Here is a 17,921-nt window from a genome sequence, read left to right as displayed (position 1 = left end):
AATAAAAGAAAAATAAAATGCTTTTTTTTTTCAAAGTAAGGATTACTTAATTAGCATTTATTAAATTTAGATTAGTTACATTTATGAATTGATGGCTGAGATGCACATAAGATGATAAACTTTGTATGTTTTTACTTCATGTTGACCTGAAGACGTCTTGTTTGCTCAACTCTACCTCCAGAATGAACAGATTTTACATGCAAAGCAAAACTTTGGTAAAAAGTTTGATCTTTTATGAGTTAAAACCACATATTATCTTGTGCTGCACAACATTGGTTACGAGCTGCACTAAGATGGTCCTGTTTGGCACGGAGCATCTTTTATTTTGAAAATAAGTTTAAAAAAAACGCATTTTGAGAGATGCTAGATTTTTTTTTTTTACATTTTTGCCAAAATTCATATTTATGAATGCAAATCCAAATTTCTTAAAGACTAAAGTAAAACTATGCGACTCCTTCTAGGTTTTGATCAGTAGAAAATGAGCCCAAATGGCTCTTTTACTGTTAAAGGTTGCTGACCTCTGGTCTAGATGATGCATTTGACCAAATAGAGATTATAATAAAGCTGTCGCATGATTGCACGAAATTTTAGCAGAAAGCATGGAACGAGCATCACACACAAAACAGTGGCAAAACTTATTTCAGAAAACTGGAACTGTGGAAAACACATATCAGTCTTTAAAACAACAGTAATCATTAATATAAATAGAAACTTATTAAGTATAGACTTTTTTATTATATTGTCATTGTGTAATTAGAGTAAATTTAAACTCTTATTTGATGTCTTATTGCTGTTCAGAGGCCAAATTCTTAAAATATAAGTGCAAATTTACTGTAGCGGGATCTTATTATTTAGTATTACTAGTATTATTTAATTAGTATTATTTAATATTACTTAGTATTTTATTTTGAAAGGAACTTGGATGTACTGCAATAAAAGTTGTACAATAGAAGTATTACACTTTTATAATCAAAATATTGTTGTTGTTTTTTTAAAGCTACATTGTTTTAATGGCCACAAAAACATAAAGTTTATTTTTCTAAACGTTGAGATGAAACTTTGAGACTCGCTGGATTTTGATCAGGAAAAATTGAACCAAATGGCTCTTAATGTTAAAAGTTGCAGACTCAATTTTTAGATCTTTGCAACTAAATACATATGAACCAGGAAAATTATGCAAATTTGCAACATTTCATTTGTGGCCTCAGACTTCATAACAGGAATAATAAACTATTTTTAACCTTTTTTTTTTGTCCATATTCACCTTCCCAGAATCCTCAGAGAACCAAGGTTGCATTAGTCTGCTAATAAATCACTCTAGATAATTGTATATTCTTTTAGTTCATTTATTTAGGCCAATTTTCCCCAAATAATTTGTTTTTTCTTACTAAAATACTTGAATAAATTTGACCCTGAGAGGGTTAACAGTAAAAGACCCAAAGTGTCTGAATTTATTTAATAAAAACATCAGATTGAGTTGATAAACTGATTATTATGTCTTGTAGGTTTATGCTTGAGTCCATCATTTTTTCATGAAAAGTTCATGATTGTGAATTGTTTATCGTATCAGGTTTGTTCAACTGAAGAGTCAAAGCTTAAAAAAATAATTCTTGACTTTAGAGTTCCTTATAGATGTTCAAAATGTCGTTTTTGGCCAATTGTCTTCTTGTTTCTGAATCTTAGAACTTGACCTTTTTGAATCTGTTTCTGTCTAAACATGTCTATTTATTGTAAAGTCTTCAATTTCTAGTCAAAATCTGAATTAAACTTTCTGCCATTTTTAAAAAATGATCTCAAAGTTCTTACAAAGAGCAAAACTGCAGTTAAACAGACCAACTAAAAATCTGGCGTTCTTGCTCTGGTTTGAAAGCTTGAGCCGGCAAACAGGAATTTCAATTCTTGACTGATTCCAACTGATGCAACAGCTCTGCAATGAAGCCTGTGGTCTTTATTTTTGCATTTTTGCATAAACCTGCTTCACTTTGGCTACATTAGTTTTTCATTTCTGCAGTGGAATTATAAAGCAGACTTTTAGTTTTATCATGAAGAGAAGAGACTTGAGGAGCCGTGTCTTCATGCTAACCTCCTCCAGTCTTCAAAGCACACATTTACTACAATAAGAAATAGAGCAATATTTCTGATTGATTTCTCTCCCTCATCTCTTCTGCAATTGAATTTGATATTTTCTTTGTACTGAAATCCAAAGTGTTCTGCAGTTTGTTATATTAAAGATATTTCAAGGTGTTTGAAGGCTTAAGAAAATATTTTTCTGATTTTACTGCCTCATCCAAAGCCTCTCCATTGAATTTGAATCGCCAAGAAACATTTTCCTCCTATTTTGTTTGTTTTTGCTTTTTTTTCTCTGAAATTGTTAAAGTTGTTAAAATGGGCAAATACGAGTCAGGATATCAGGGCAATCTATTGTGGTGTCCCTCAGGGTTCAGGTTAATTTCCCCAAGGGTGCCATCCCAAAGGGATTAATAAAGCAAAGTCTAAGTCTAAGTCTTGGGTCCTAAATGATTTATCCTCTTACATTAATGTCATATTTAAAGTGTCACAGTTATAAAAATAGCATTGTTTACTGATGACACGAAGATATTTTATTCAGATGAGAACGTTAACAACCTTATTAATATATTATGAATTGACCGAAATAAAGACATGGACGGATATAAAAAATAAGCTCAATTTGAAAAACACAAAGGTAGTCTTGTTCACTTAATCATAAAAAAAAATAAATAAAAATGCAAACATGATACAAAAATAGAGAAAGTGCCGTGAATTAAATTAGTGGGTTGGCAACAAATTAACCTGGAAACATCAGTCAAAGTCAAATATCAAAAAGTATTGCAATAATTAAGTAAAATTTGTTCTTAAATACCATATAAATAAACAAACAAATGAATAAAACAAATATAAATCACTACATATTGTATTGCTCACTGGTAATCTTGTATTAAAGTGTTGGGCAACAACTACAAAACAAAACTACAGCTCCTTCAACTTACAAAAACAAGCAATAAGAACATAATGCTGGATATTCATCATAATTTCTAAATTCCAAACTATTAACATGTTTTGATTTAGTTTATTTATATACAGTAGAACACCTCTGTAAAGCTAGTAATTAGGTAGTACTTCACACAAAGGAATGAAGATTACTGAGGGAATTCTGTGTTTTTAAACAACCAGCAGTTAGAAGAACAAACAGTAAAATTATGTGTGTGGAATAGACTTAAGAGCAAGAACAAGCAATAGTAAACAATTTACTATCAAACTTAGAGAGAAAAAGTTCTTAAAATACAAGATGAACAAACAGAAAATGGGAAATATCCAATTATTGATGTGAAATGAGTGGAAAGAGAAAAATTAACAGTTTTTTTTCCTGGTTCTGAATTATTATTATTATTTATTTTATTTTTTTGCATTTACAGTAACAAAGACTTTTTTCTTAAGCATTGAAGATGATGATTGTGTTAAATATTTTATATTGTTTTACTGGGTTTTTTTGGACATAAAAAAAAAATCAAATCTGCAATTGAAAATTGTTCGTCTCATAGCTATTTTTTGAGTTCTGGAGGAAAGAGGAGCATAAAAAATGGAAACAAGTGCAAAAGGAAACTGTTTCAGAAAAAATCTAGTCCTTAGATTGTATTTTCAGGAAACTCACGTATTTGCTTTCCCCACGTTTGTCTCAAAGGTTTTTATAAAAAAAATAAAAAAATAGAGGCGGATTTTGTTTATCTAAAGAACAAATCGTTTTTTAGTCTGTTTTATCCTTCCAGTCACTCAAATAAAGACTTTTTGTTTCATTTGCTGGTCTCTTATGTAAGAAAAGACAGACTTTCAGGTTAGTTCATGCATTTTTTCCATCATAATCTAACGTGTGACACCTTTCAGGTGATAAAACTCAGACCTGTCTGCGTCTTCTACAGATGACAGATTTTGAAACGGAACCGTCAGATCTAACATTTATTTTGAAGGATAGCAGAGAACTTGATTTTTATCTATTATATAAGATATATTTATAAATTTCAGATCAAATTCTGCTAAAATGAGCTGCCGTTGGCATGACTCAGATCTTTTAGACACACGCAGAAGTCTACAATCTCTTCATCTGCACACAAGTGATCAATATGGAGCAACTAATCGCGTCCACGGTGGAGCTTTGTTTCTGTTTTCATAACACGGAACTCTAAAATCTATTTATAATCCCGCACTGCTCGGTTTTCTAATAACTGACGGGAGTCTTGGATCCGAACAGAAGGAGCTCGTTCAAGGCTGCGAGAACGGAGGATTAGTCTGCAGGCAGCCAGGATCACCATCTGCTGCGTGGAATCATCAGGCTTTCCCGCACAGAACTCCAAAGCAGCCAACCGAGCAGATCTGTGAGCATTCTCTGAGAAAAGAGAACCTTTGCAGTGATGGACTGAAAACCATGATGACGTGATTTATTCATCAAAAATTCAAGCTGGAAAGGTCTGAGGAGACATAAACTGCTCCGGTTTTATTTCCTACTTCCTTCTCATCTGTGAGTTCTCTCGTTCTGGTGCTGATGGGACTCCAGGTCAGACAGGAGCCCCACAGTCTCTGACCTCAATGTCCCAAACAGTGAGTGAAAGCCGAGCCCGAGCATTGATGTCACTGACTGATCATAACATGACGGTGTACGTCCCACTAAAGCTAGAAATGAGCATCAGAAAAGTTTCTGCGTCTGAGAAAGTTTTTAAAAACAGCAGTAAATTCATCCGTCCTCTGGGAATCTTCAGATGAAATTAAATCCAGTCAGCTCATTAATTATCCAGATCCAGCTCTCAAAGTCTGTACAATAGACTGAAGATATATTCCTTATATGTTTCTGCTGCAGGGATCAAAAAACAGAAAAGCGTATAATAGACAGAAAACATGTCTTACTACTTCCCATTTCCATACATAATGGATTCTCTCTCATGCACCATCGTGAACACAAAGCATTACGTAAAACCATAAAGAAAGAAAACATCATTTGTGTTTCATTACACAGAAAACCAGTTAAATCTGTTCATGACACAGAGCTGTGAATGAACTAAACAGACGTTATCATAAAGAAATCATTATTCCACATGTGATGAGTTATTCATGGTTTATTTTAATTTTACTTGTTAGAAGTCTCCCTAAATGACACAGAATTATAGTGTTGAAACTATCTAGTTTATGGCTTTTTTCTTTGTTTCTTCTGCACATTTGTTGTTTTTTCAGTATTTGTAGATTCTTGATCAACTTCAATTAATATTTAATATTTGTTTAGTTATTTACAGCTTTTATTTCAAACTTCCAGCATAAATGGACAATTTGCTTCTTTCCTGAAGATTTATAAAACCTGTTAAAGAAGAATAACAAATGTTGCTATCTGAAGATCAGATGTTACTAAATGCTATTGTATTGTATATTAGTGTTTTAATATGTTTGTTATTAAGGAAAAGGAAAAAAAGAAGAATTAAATCATGGGCCATTGAGTTTTTATTTCTTTTTAACAGTAAAATCTTCAGCTGCAGTTTGAATGTTAACAACAGTGCCCTCTAGTGGTGAGGCTGGAACAGGACAGCCTATATTTTTTTATTAGAATCGATTGATAAAAATGTATTTTATGAAGAGAAAAATTGAAATATATAGATTAATCATTTTTAATCCACCTGAAAAACGATAATTAAAAATAAATATATATAGGAAATTTTGTTTAACTTGATTTTCCTTCTTGAATTGATTTGGAATGATTAGTTCTATGAGCAGAAAATATCTAAAGAATGTAACTCTAATTTAACAAGTTCTCACTAGTCTGTATGCATATTTTTGCAGCTGTTTCTTTCATATACTACTGTTTTATCATCGATTCTATGATTAGAAAGATTCTTTTCCTAGCTCCATCGTCGGTAGTCTTCAATGACTATAGATATATAAAATGTGCGCAACAGTTCACTTAGAAAATCACTATTAAAGAATTAGATGTGTTCTAAACAGAGATAAAAAAGGACAAGCGTTTTTGTACTCAAGTAAGAGTAGATTTAATCCAAAATCTTACTTTAGTAGAGGTAAAGAAAAATCAAATTTGTCATCTAAAAATAGTATCTATTAACTATTTCCACTAATTTGCAGAATTTATAAGCGGGTGCACAATATTACATTTTTTTTCACATACATCATGATGATCATTTTAATTATGATAATTACGATTTTATTTTTTATTGTTAGATGTTATTTAGCTCTATCACATATTCCTGCAGCTTTTGTAACTTTGATAGAAAAGCTATTTTTTTTAATTATCTGACAATACTGTTGTAAACACTACTATAATGTATCACTTGAATAAATTATACAAATATTACAGCAGAAAAAACTAACTGGATGAATTACACTAAATATTACTTAGTAAAAAGCTTTTTTTTCATCTGTAATCTACTAGTCTAGTGCTATAAAAGGAGTACTTTTACCATAAAGTCAAACTCCAATCATTTTGTGATCTATTGTAAAAGTGTTTATGTCGTTTTCTACAACGTAGTTTCTTTAGAGCGGCGGGAGTTCAATAAAAATTTGCCTCTGAGTTGTGGGCTGGACTGCTGGTGCAAAAGTACAGGTAGCCTCTGCTGATATCCCATCATCCCTTTGTTTACACTCTCTCCCGTTAGCTCATACACAACCCCATCCTAACATTAAGTATGGTGAGCAATATTGGAGTTATCCAGACATTCAGTTTTGAGACCAGCTCAAAGAACGACGTACATGGATTTATTTAAGTGTGAAACTCATGGCTTGCCGTAGTAGCTTCTATGTCCCACCTACAAGATCTTTCCAACAGAATTTTTGCATCTGATTCACAATGATTTAAATAATTAAATACTCAGAAACCCTATTTTAAGATGAATTAGACAAATACCACGACAAAATATAAAAAAAAAATACAAAATAAATGTTTAAATAAATGTGATTAAATTCCTTAATTCACACATCTTTAAAAACCCAGCTGCTGTTACAATTTGTATTTCGTTTTTTTAAACAAATCTAAAACTTTAATTAGGTTTTAGAATTATACGAAAGAAAATACCAGTATAATTTGTTTTATAACATATAAATAAATTGAAAAATATGTTATGTTTATTGTTATTGTTGTTATCATCAGTATCACGCCCAATAAAATGACAGCATGTCCCATTCTCACTACTTTTATTGACTACAAATCAGATTTTTACTCAGCATTTAAGTATTTTCTTACTAGTTACCATTAGTACCCGAGTAATTATTTGGTTGAATAATTCTTTTTAACTTCCAGTAATGTGTATATGTTGGGTTTCCCACCCGCCTCGGATGATTCTGATGAGAACCTCTCTGGGTTTTCGTCATTGGCTCCGCTCAGCACGCGTCCGCCTGCTGGACCCAGAATGCTCTGCGCCAGCCAAGATGGAAGGACCCAGCTGCTGCGGGAGAACAATGTTTTGCCTCTAGATTTTATTAAACTGCTGAGGAAAACCAGGAGAGCTGGCTCCGCGGGTCATGCTCCCGCACCGGTAAGAGCAACCCGTTGCATGAGTGTGCGGTTCAGAGGCGCGGGCCGCTGCGGTGAAACTCCCGGTTCGGGACGGACAACAAAGCTCGGTGATTGACGCAGAGGGACCGCTAGCTAGCTGCTAAGCTAGCAGCCTGGGCTAGCCGGAGCAGCATCATTGTTCGCTGGAGTTGTGTGGGCCGTTTGTTGTTGTGGGTCACGTCCGTGTCTCCTCATCACGCACTCTCTAACTCTGCAGGAAACCAAGCAAACAGAAAATTAAAAAGCGAAACAAAACGTAGTTTATTCTACTTTGCTGTTCTAGTTTATCCTCGTTTTGTAGCTTATTTATTTATCTATCTATTTTGATCAAATATACATCAAATTCGGAATATTTCACTGAAATTAGCGCAAAGCTCATATCCTATCTGGAAAATTAAACTTTTGAGTTTGAGTTATTTTTTAATAGTTTTTTAGCGCTTTCCAGTCCAGATCCGTTTAGATTTATTGGGTATTTTTATCAATTATTGCCTGATCCTGCATCACAAAGAAGAAGGGCCCCACAGAGAGATTAGCAGATGCTTAGCTGCTTTGCTAATTTCACAACGAGTGGTTTTGTTTTTAAATAAATCTAAGAGGAAAACATAGTCAATTTGCCTCAAACATCACCTAAAAGCTAAATTTACCTTTTAATTAATTCCAGTTTAAGCTACAGCTGCACGAACTGTTTATTTTTCAATGTTGTTAGCTAACTTCGGCTAACAGCATCACATCTGAAGGTATGTAGTTACAGATTCAGATGGATAACTGGTATTGTTCTTATTTTAGACATTTTAATTGAGATTTATTATAAATAGTAGAAAAGTGCACTCAATTCACCCTCCATAAAACATCTAAAATGATTCCCCCCCCTGATTTTAAGAATTAAAATAAATAAATAAAAATGTCAGACACACAGATCTGTAATTTTCCACTCATCCTTTGTTTATATATTTTTTCAGAGACAGACTAGTGGAATTTTTTTAAAGACTTTTTCAAATTTTCTTGTAGCATTTTTCTCTTGATGGAAGAATTTAATGTTAAAACTGCATTTATGAGCATTTATTTCTTTAATTTGCGATTAAGCAGAAAAGGCTCTCTTTTGTGACACAGAAACTGAAATGGACCGGGCTAAGCCCCCCCATGCTCCACTGCATTCTGATACATCCACTTCAGACAAATAGATCCATGAACGTCTTCGTTTTCCCTGTCCGAGCTGACATCTGGCTCTAAACTGTGTGTCTGTGTAGCTCTGATATTACTTGCCATTTTTGTTGTGCCGCTAGTGTTAGCTTGGGAGCTAGCAGGAGAGAGTGTAAACAAAGAGATGATGGGATATCAGCTGAGGCTTACTTCCGCACCAGCAGTCCAGCCTACAACTCGCTGGATTACAACTCACCTTTTAAGCTTCTTTGATCAAAGAGTTATATTTAATGTAACTTGTATTTTTCCTGCTAACTCATTTCTCTCTTTTGGTTTCTGTGATTAAAAAGACACTAGTATAATGATTTTAACAGAGCTGTTGCCTCCTGATTGGGCAAAAATGGATGTGATGACACACTTAAAACATTTTTTGCTGACGGTTTTTGATGTGAGCGACTCTGAGGGGTCTGAAGATGCTCCAGCAGGGACCAGACCGAACCAGAGTTTGAATGATTTCCTTATTCTTGTATTTTTGTTGTATTTAAGGATATTAAAAATGTGGACTGGCAGCACCAGCAAATTATTTTCAGACATTTTAAATCTTGAATAAACTAATTTTACTTGTTTTTACTATCTATATAAAAAAAAAAACATTAGTTTGATTTATATTTTTATTTAGTTTGAAGGATATTATAAAGTTTTTTATGCTGTTTAATGTTCTTACAGGCATTAAAATGGCTTTTTTTTTAAACAAAAATCTTTCTGGAGCAGTTCTCATTGACATATTAATGAAACTCAAATGACTTATGATATATTTTAAGGTCTCTGACCCCCTCCCCTCTGAATACAGTAACTATTTTGTGTCAAACATTGCTAATTCTGAGCTTCCATAAAGCAAACGTGTGATGTTTCTGCTCCACAAACACACAAACAGTCTTTCCCACTCAGCCTGTGAGCACTCTCATTGACAGATAAGCTCCTACAAATAGGATGACGGGTCAGACAGACCCATTGAAAAGATTAAGGCACAACTTCAATCCTGTCATTCCTCATCTCTTGTTGTGTCTGGAGCTGCAGCAGCTGTGACCTTTCAGACCCCTCAGTATCAGGCATACGCGCTGTAATCAAGCAGAGGGAATTTAGAACTTCTCTCCACCTTGTTTCCACATTTTCCAGACCGCAGCCTTTTGTTGACCCACAAACCGTCCGTTTAATCCGACTAAGCGCCTGTTTGTGAGATCAGAGGCTGTGACACTGATTCCTGAACGCCAGGCTTCCCTGGTTCATAACTGTTATTTGTTTGTGTCTTCACAATATCTGTTCTAAACTCTGCTTGTTTTCCCCGCAGGATGACACTGTTTTCCACCCCGTAGTTTTCAACCTCGACCTCCCTCACCATGAGCATCATTCAAGACAAGCTCGGGAACGAATTCCTGCGCTCCAACGGCAGCATGGACTCCAACTTTGGAGCGGGCATGATCATGTTCAGTCACCTCCCTCCGGTGACCAGCTTCACCCGCCTGGCGGCCCACACGGTCATGCAGGACCTCCCCCCGCAAGAGATGGTCCTGAAGAAAGAGCGCGACTCTCCGGACTGCAGCGTTGCCGCCCAGCGGGCCAACCTGGGGGCCGCCGGGGTGGGAGACTACGTCCACGCTCTGGGCATCAAGCAGGAGAAGCAGTCCGAGCACGATTACCGGCTGCCGCTCTACCCCGGAGGCCTGGGAAAGAGCGCAGAGCTGCTGGGGGAGGCCATCAGCAGCAACCAGAACCTGCTGGTTCACGACCTGAACATGGGGAGTTTACGGGACGACATCAGAGAGATGGTTTGTAACAATACAGCCTTTAATATTTATTGCTATTTGTAAATAAAAGAACATTGAATTGATTGGGACAAAAATGGAAATTATGCATTTGCACTTTTTCAGAGTTTACTTAAATCTAGTGGTTTTGGTGTTTCAATCATCAAAGCCTGGAGTTATAGTTATAGATTGAAACTAAAAAGTGTGTACAAGTAACAAAAGGGGGACAAACATTAGGTCGCACTTACATAACGGTCAGCATGTAGAGTGAGAGGACAAAAACTGTGACAGAAGGTGTGAGCGTCAGCTGAGACTCCAGACTCCTGACGGAAGCTTGATGTAAAACGTTTCAAAGCGGCACAAATGTCCCCACAACTTGAGATGCAAAGCGGTTTCTGCTTTCTGCACAGACGGGTGAAGTCATGCAGCCGCGGCGTGAAAGACGGCAGACACAGCTGTCTTGTTTGAGCTCGCACTTCATTTCAGACGCCTTTTGTTCCCATCCGAATACAAGTACACACATCCACACCCTGCAAACAATGGCTCGCCAGCAGGGGTCACCGAGGCTGAATACTGAGCAGATTTACTTCATTTTGAAGCTTGTCTTTTGTTTTTTTTTAATAAGCGGTGTGGTCAAGGACAATTTCATTTTCTTGACCCTTTCAGGCCGACATGTGCGTCAGAAGAGTTCGGCACTCCATCAAACTAAATAAATGAAGGCGAACTCTTCCCTGTTTTTACCCCAAACACGATTTTAAAAGAGCAGGTGTGCTAAAATCATGACAGGGTAAGAAGAAACAGAGACTCGTTTGAATCCGTTCTGGATTCATGTGGGTTTAGTCTGTTTAAAAATCTTTTTTTTTTATCAACGTGTGGTTTCTTTTAAGCCGAGTAGTTTGTATAACCATTAGATTAAAGCGTCTTCATTTCCATAAGGAGAAGCTAAACTTCACGCTTTGTTCTGCCGCCCACACAAACCGCATCTTTCACAGCGTTTGTGTGTTTTGTTTGTTTGCACGAGCAACAAACACACTGCTTGTTTCCATGATGGCTGGAGTCTGGAGAGCGTCGGCCTTCATTCAAGCGATTTCCATGTCGCACTCACTCTCACGGCCCTCGGCCCGTCCCTTTGTCGTCTTCGCAGCTGCCGAGTCAGTTAGAAAAGGAGGCCACTGGGAGGAAAGGTCGGAGGTCAAACAGTGATGGACAGGAGGGCAAACCGAGGAAGAAGCGAAGTGATGCAAAGGTTTGTCCAGTCTTTATGTATCCATGAATGTTTGGTTTAGCATAAAGAGGATCCAGTTTGTGGAAAAGTACATTTGAAATATACTTTTTAGAAAATTAAAGAGCCACTCCAATGAAAATTGATGTCTTTTAACAAGTTCTTGTAGCATTTTTCTCATGATGGAGGATAAATTTAAAATAGTTTAAGACTAAAATTGCTTTTTTTTCTTTATTTAAATTGTAATTACATTGGTGGGCTGAAGCCTCCCTTCTCCAATCTGGTGCATCCACCTGCAGACAAATAGATCTGTTACCTCATTTCTGAGCTGCCATCTGACTCAAAACTTTACATCTGGATAACTCGGATATTGCTTACGGTTTGTTTTGCGGCTCCAGAGCCACACGGTAAAATGGTAATTTTCAAAAACTTAGACATTAGCTATTATTTTAGCAATATGCTAACATTTTTGGCTAATTTGTTATCTATTGGGGGTTTTAGGCTAATTTAAAGTTTATCTTCTATTTTAGCAACAAACAAACATTTTTTACTAATTTAGTTGACTGATGAATTTTATGCTAATTTGGGGTTTAGCTAATAATTTAGCAACATGCAGATGTTTTCTGCTAATCTACTGACGTTTTTTGGGATAATTTAGAATTTAGCTTCTACTTTAGAACAAGGCTAACTTTTTTGAGTAATTTAGTTTACTTAGGAATTTTAGGTCATTTAAGAGTTCAGCTAGTAATTGAGCGATGAGCTAGCTTTTTTGCTAATTTGGCCTCTATTTAATTTTTTATGCTAATTTGGAGATAAGCTAATATTTTAGCAATATGCCAACATTTTTGGCTAATTTGTTATCTACTTGGGATTTTAGACTAATTTAGTGTTTAGCTTTTACTGTAGCAACATGCCAACATTTTTGGCTGATTTGATTTACTGAGGAATTTAATGCCAATTTGGAGTTCAGCTAGTAATTAGGCAACAAGCTAGCTTTTTTGCTACTTTGGCATCTACTAAAGGTAAACATGTTTAAATATCCCATTTTGAGAAATGGTAGTTTCTTTTTATATTTTTGCTTGTGTTTGTGCCAAAAAATAGACATAATTCATATTTATTTTTAAAAAAAGAAGGTCATGAATGCAAATCCAAATTTCCTAAATGCTAAAGTTAGACTATACGGCTCCTTCTAGGTTTTGTTCAGTAGAAAACAATCTCAAATGGCTCTTTTATTGTTAAAAGTTACTGACCTCTTTGCTAGGCTAATGTTAGCTGAGGCTTGGGAGATGCTATAAGCTAGCAGGATAGACTTCTAATGCCAGCAGTCCCGCCCACAACCCAGAGGGAAATTTCTAAAGTTCTCCTTCAGCTCTGCAGAAAATATGTCTTAAAAAACAACACAGGCTTTTAGATTTTGGCTAAAAATGACATAATCATGATTCAAAAACCAATAGGAACGATTTTACAATAAAAAAAGATATAGTCGGAGTGTAATTTTAAAGTAAATTCTACATTATGAGTTGTCATTGTATTCATAATTCCTAATATTTATTTTTAATAATATATTGCTTTATGGTAGCTTTTTTTTTATCATAAACAAACAAAAAACTGGTTAAAAGAATAAAATCATGAAGTTTTAGTGAATCCTCCCTCCACCCCCGTGTGCTGCAGTCCATGATGCTGGATAGAGATGGAGGCAGCCTGTCTCCGGGAAGCAAGCCCCACATCTGCGAACACTGCGCAGCTGCCTTCAGGAGCTCCTATCACCTGCGCAGACACGTGCTCATTCACACAGGTACGTCGCTGTGGACTGGAATCCGCAATATTCTCAACCTTTTTGGATGCAGTGTTTGTGTCCAATTGTTGCTACAACTCTCATTAATCACTAAAATAAAGTCAAACTGGCAAAAATATGAATAAATGTTTACTAAATTGACAAAAAGTGTTTAAAAAAATCATGTTAGAAAACAGTTTTAACAGAGAACGGTCGCCCCCACATTATCATTTTTTTTTCAGTTTCTTCTGAACATTTATTCTCAGAGAAACGGTTTTATTTTAAATCTCAAACCTCGACCCTCACAAAAAAGGATTGTTTTTTTTCAGGATTTAATCTCTTCCTCAGCAGATATGCTCAAACTGTTTTAACAAACTCTCAGTTCAATGATCCACAAAATTAATGAATGTTTAAGCTGTAGGTAATGCACTGCAAAGCACTTTTGGAGCCTGTTGTGCTCTTTTCTGACTAATTTTAGCTTAAAAAAATCTAGATGAGAATGATTTTTTAAAGTTGAAATCCAGTTGGAAACGAGCAAAGGGATAGAATCCAACTGAATAGCTTCTGGTTTTAACGTTTGATCTAAATCTGCTTGTATTTCAGGTGAAAGACCTTTCAGATGCAGTCAGTGCAACATGAGCTTCATTCAGAAGTATCTTCTACAGCGGCACGAGAAAATCCACAGTGGTGAGGAAACGCCGCCGCAGCCGGCCGCTCTTTGTGATCTCCAGGTAATTAACCTGGAGTTTTGTTCTTCTTGTGCGACAGGAGAGAAGCCATTCAGCTGTGACCAGTGCAACATGCGCTTCATTCAGAAGTACCACATGGAGAGGCACAAGAGGACGCACAGCGGAGAGAAGCCGTACAGATGCGAGAGCTGCCAGCAGGTCCGAGCTCACGAGTCGTTGCTGGTGTTTACAAGCGTTTGCTTTGCTCTAAAAGGTTTTTTTCTCCAGTATTTTTCCAGGACAGATCGACTTCTTAAGCACAAACGAACCTGTGGGGACGGCGCGAGGAAGGGGCTGGAGCCCGGGATGCTGGATCAGGGCTGTATGGATGTGGGGCAGGGCAGCTACGGAATCACTCAGGGAAACGCTGGAAGTTCCGGCAGGAAGAAGGGAAGGTCCAGGAATTCTGGAGAGGGAGAGGAGCGCAGGAAGAAGAAGGGAGATGGAGGGAGGGAGCTGCAGATGCACGGGGGCGTGTCCGGCTCCTACGGCGTCCACCAGTACTCCGGAGAGGATCAGGCGGTGTCCTCCTCCACGGAGCCGGAGCCGTGCTCAACGCTAAGGATGGCGTTCAAGAAGGCCAGCCGAAAGGGGCCGGGCAAAGCGACCCCCCAGCAGGCTAAAGCCGGGTCTCTGGGGCAGGATGGGGTGTTGGGGGACCTCGGCCTCCTGCAGGGGAGTGAACCGAAGGTGGAGTCCACCAGCAGCAACTACGACGACGCCATGCAGTTTCTGAAGAAGAGGCGCTACCTTCAGGCAGCGAACGCCTCAGGGGGGGCGGGGGCCAGCGAGTACGACGTTCACTTGTCCTCCCAGCCGTCCGTCACTCAGGGGGGGCTCTCCATCATTCTGGAGAGCGACGCCCCTTTGTGTCTGGATAAGTCAGGGATCCCCGACGAGGTCCTCCAGAGCCTCCTCGACCACTACACCCAGAAACCGGGTGGCGGGCACGCCGACGTTCACTTCGACCTCGGCGACCAGCACGTGGAGCTGGCCCCCGCCTCGGCTGGCAGCCCCGACATCAGCACGCCGGACAAGTCTGTGATGATGAACGAGTACTCGCGCTTCCTGCTGCAGGCGCTGGAGCGCACCAGCCACAGCTTCTCCATGGGGCCCCCTCCATCTGGACCCTTCACCACCCCCCACCCCGGAAACCCCCTCTACACGTTGTCCCCGCTGGAGTGCGGGTTCGGCCCGGCCGTGGCCTCGCCTTCGCTGCCCTCCTCCGTGCCAAAGTCTCACTTCGCCATGCTGGCGGGCTCCTCGCCGCAGCACAGCTTCCACCTCAGCCTGGAGGCCCCCGCCCACCAGCAGCTCACCCCATCTCAGGAGCTCACCGAGCAGATGGAGAAGCATCCGCCCTCCACCCCCCCGTCATCCTACCAAATCAGTCCGTCTGAGCTGGGCGGCCAGAAGGACCCGCCGCCGCTCAAAGGCGGCTCTCCGGCCGTCTACACGCTGGTCTCCTCCCAGGATCTGACCGCTCTGGACTCCTCCAAGCCTTCCTACCAGATCGAGAACTTTGCTCAGGCCTTCGGCGGCCAGTTCAAGCCCAACGGCCACAGTTTGTCCTTCGGCACTGACTCCAGCGGAGATCACAGGATACGGACGCCTGTGTCTGAATTCTCAGGGTATAGTAGTTTGTTGTCTGATGTCAATGAGCCAGTCAGTACAGGTTCCTCAACGCCAACAAGCCAAAGCTACAGATGAGAGCTTCACAGGGAGACTATGCTGTGGTGTTTAGACCTCCTTTGTTAGATTTTTTTTTTTAGTGTTTTATTATTATGTGGCATTTCTGTTTTAATTGTACCGATGCTGAGTTCTTTCTTATGCCCACTCCTCCTTCTGCAGGACGCCTCCTGCTGATGCAATAGATATTTTTTTAAGCCTTTTTACTTCAGATCTTGGTGACATTTTCTGATTCTAAAGTGAAAGTACTTTTGAGCGGTTCAACTTTGCAAAACGTTAGATATCACGAGGAAAACTTAATGTCAGGGAACGGCAAAAAAAAAAAGAAGAAAAAGAAAACGCGGCGGTCTGTTACAGGTTTTACTCAGGAAAAAGCGGGGATGGAGACGCTCACGAGGAGCACTCCTGTTCTCAAGTTCGTGACTTCAAAGAGTTTTTAAGGCTTTCGTACTTCTTGAATGAGTGTGACACAAACAGCCAAACCAGCAAGGCCAAGTGAACCCCATGTGGTTTAAAAGTGGGCAGAAAACGTGGACCCTGAGTGGGTTAGTCCACAGCTTCTGTGGTGGCCGCTCATGTGTTGGCCTACATTGGCTTAAGTGGGCTCTCAGTGGGCTGGCGCCCGATGGACAGCAGAGCTCGCTACATCGGAGCTTGCTAGCGCGATACAACAACCCTCGTTAGCTCACTGCAGCAAAGCTCGCTAGCTACATTCAGCGGACCTCGATAGGTCAATTCAGAAGAGCTTGCTAGCTCCACCCAGCCGAGCTCGTAAGCTCCATACAGGTGAGCTTGCTAGCTCCATACGCCGCAGCTCGCTAACTCCATACAGTGGAGCTAGCTAGCTCCATAAAGCCGAGGACACTAGCTCCATACAGCGCAGCTTGCGAGCTCCATACGCTGCAGTTCGCTAACTCCATACAGTGGAGCTAGCTAGCTCCATCCAGCCGAGGTCGCAAGCTCCATCCAGCCGACCTTTCTAGCTCTATTAAGCCAAGCTCGCTAGCTCCACACAGCCGAGCTCGCTAGCTCCACACAGCTGAGCTCGCTAGCTTCATCTAGCCGAGCTCGCTAGTTCCACACAGCCGAGCTCGCTAGCTCCACACAGCCGAGCTCGCTAGCTCCACACAGCCGAGCTCGCTAGCTCCACACAGCCGAGCTCGCTAGCTCCATCCAGTGGAGCTCGCTAGCTCCATACATCCGAGCTCGCTAGCTCCATCCAGTGGAGCTCGCTAGCTCCATCCAGCCGAGCTCGCTAGCTCCACACAGCCGAGCTCGCTAGCTCCACACAGCCGAGCTCGCTAGCTCCACACAGCCGAGCTCGCTAGCTCCACACAGCCGAGCTCGCTAGCTCCACACAGCCGAGCTCGCTAGCTCCACACAGCCGAGCTCGCTAGCTCCACACAGCCGAGCTCGCTAGCTCCACACAGCCGAGCTCGCTAGCTCCACACAGCCGAGCTCGCTAGCTCCACACAGCCGAGCTCGCTAGCTCCACACAGCCGAGCTCGCTAGCTCCACACAGCCGAGCTCGCTAGCTCCACACAGCCGAGCTCGCTAGCTCCACACAGCCGAGCTCGCTAGCTCCACACAGCCGAGCTCGCTAGCTCCACACAGCCGAGCTCGCTAGCTCCACACAGCCGAGCTCGCTAGCTCCACACAGCCGAGCTCGCTAGCTCCACACAGCCGAGCTCGCTAGCTCCACACAGCCGAGCTCGCTAGCTCCACACAGCCGAGCTCGCTAGCTCCACACAGCCGAGCTCGCTAGCTCCACACAGCCGAGCTCGCTAGCTTCATCCAGCCGAGCTCGCTAGCTTCATCTAGCCGAGCTTGCTAGCTCCATCCAGCGTAGCTCGCTAGCTCCACACAGCCGAGCTCGCTAGCTCCACACAGCCGAGCTCGCTAGCTTCATCCAGCCGAGCTCGCTAGCTTCATCTAGCCGAGCTTGCTAGCTCCATCCAGCGTAGCTCGCTAGCTCCACACAGCCGAGCTCGCTAGCTCCACACAGCCG

At 40.3% G+C, this 17,921-nt stretch overlaps 1 protein-coding gene across 1 annotated transcript in view; it reads left to right on the top strand.

Annotated features, from left to right (window-relative positions):
• Positions 1-17,059, top strand: part of znf281a (zinc finger protein 281a) — a 149,407-nt gene extending 132,348 nt beyond the window's left edge. The window contains 7 exon segments of the mRNA XM_036213159.1: positions 10,047-10,492; positions 10,495-10,524; positions 11,661-11,746; positions 13,394-13,517; positions 14,100-14,183; positions 14,265-14,383; positions 14,453-17,059. Coding sequence (XP_036069052.1) covers positions 10,096-10,492; positions 10,495-10,524; positions 11,661-11,746; positions 13,394-13,517; positions 14,100-14,183; positions 14,265-14,383; positions 14,453-15,934 — 2,322 coding nt within the window. The 5' untranslated portion in view covers positions 10,047-10,095 and the 3' untranslated portion in view covers positions 15,935-17,059.
• Positions 17,060-17,921: the final 862 nt, after the last annotated feature.

This window comes from Oryzias melastigma, linkage group LG8 (assembly GCF_002922805.2).
Source record: "Oryzias melastigma strain HK-1 linkage group LG8, ASM292280v2, whole genome shotgun sequence".
Taxonomy (NCBI): domain Eukaryota; kingdom Metazoa; phylum Chordata; class Actinopteri; order Beloniformes; family Adrianichthyidae; genus Oryzias; species Oryzias melastigma.
The sequence above is the reverse complement of the archived record's forward strand: the minus strand, read 5'-3'. Positions and strand labels throughout refer to the sequence as shown.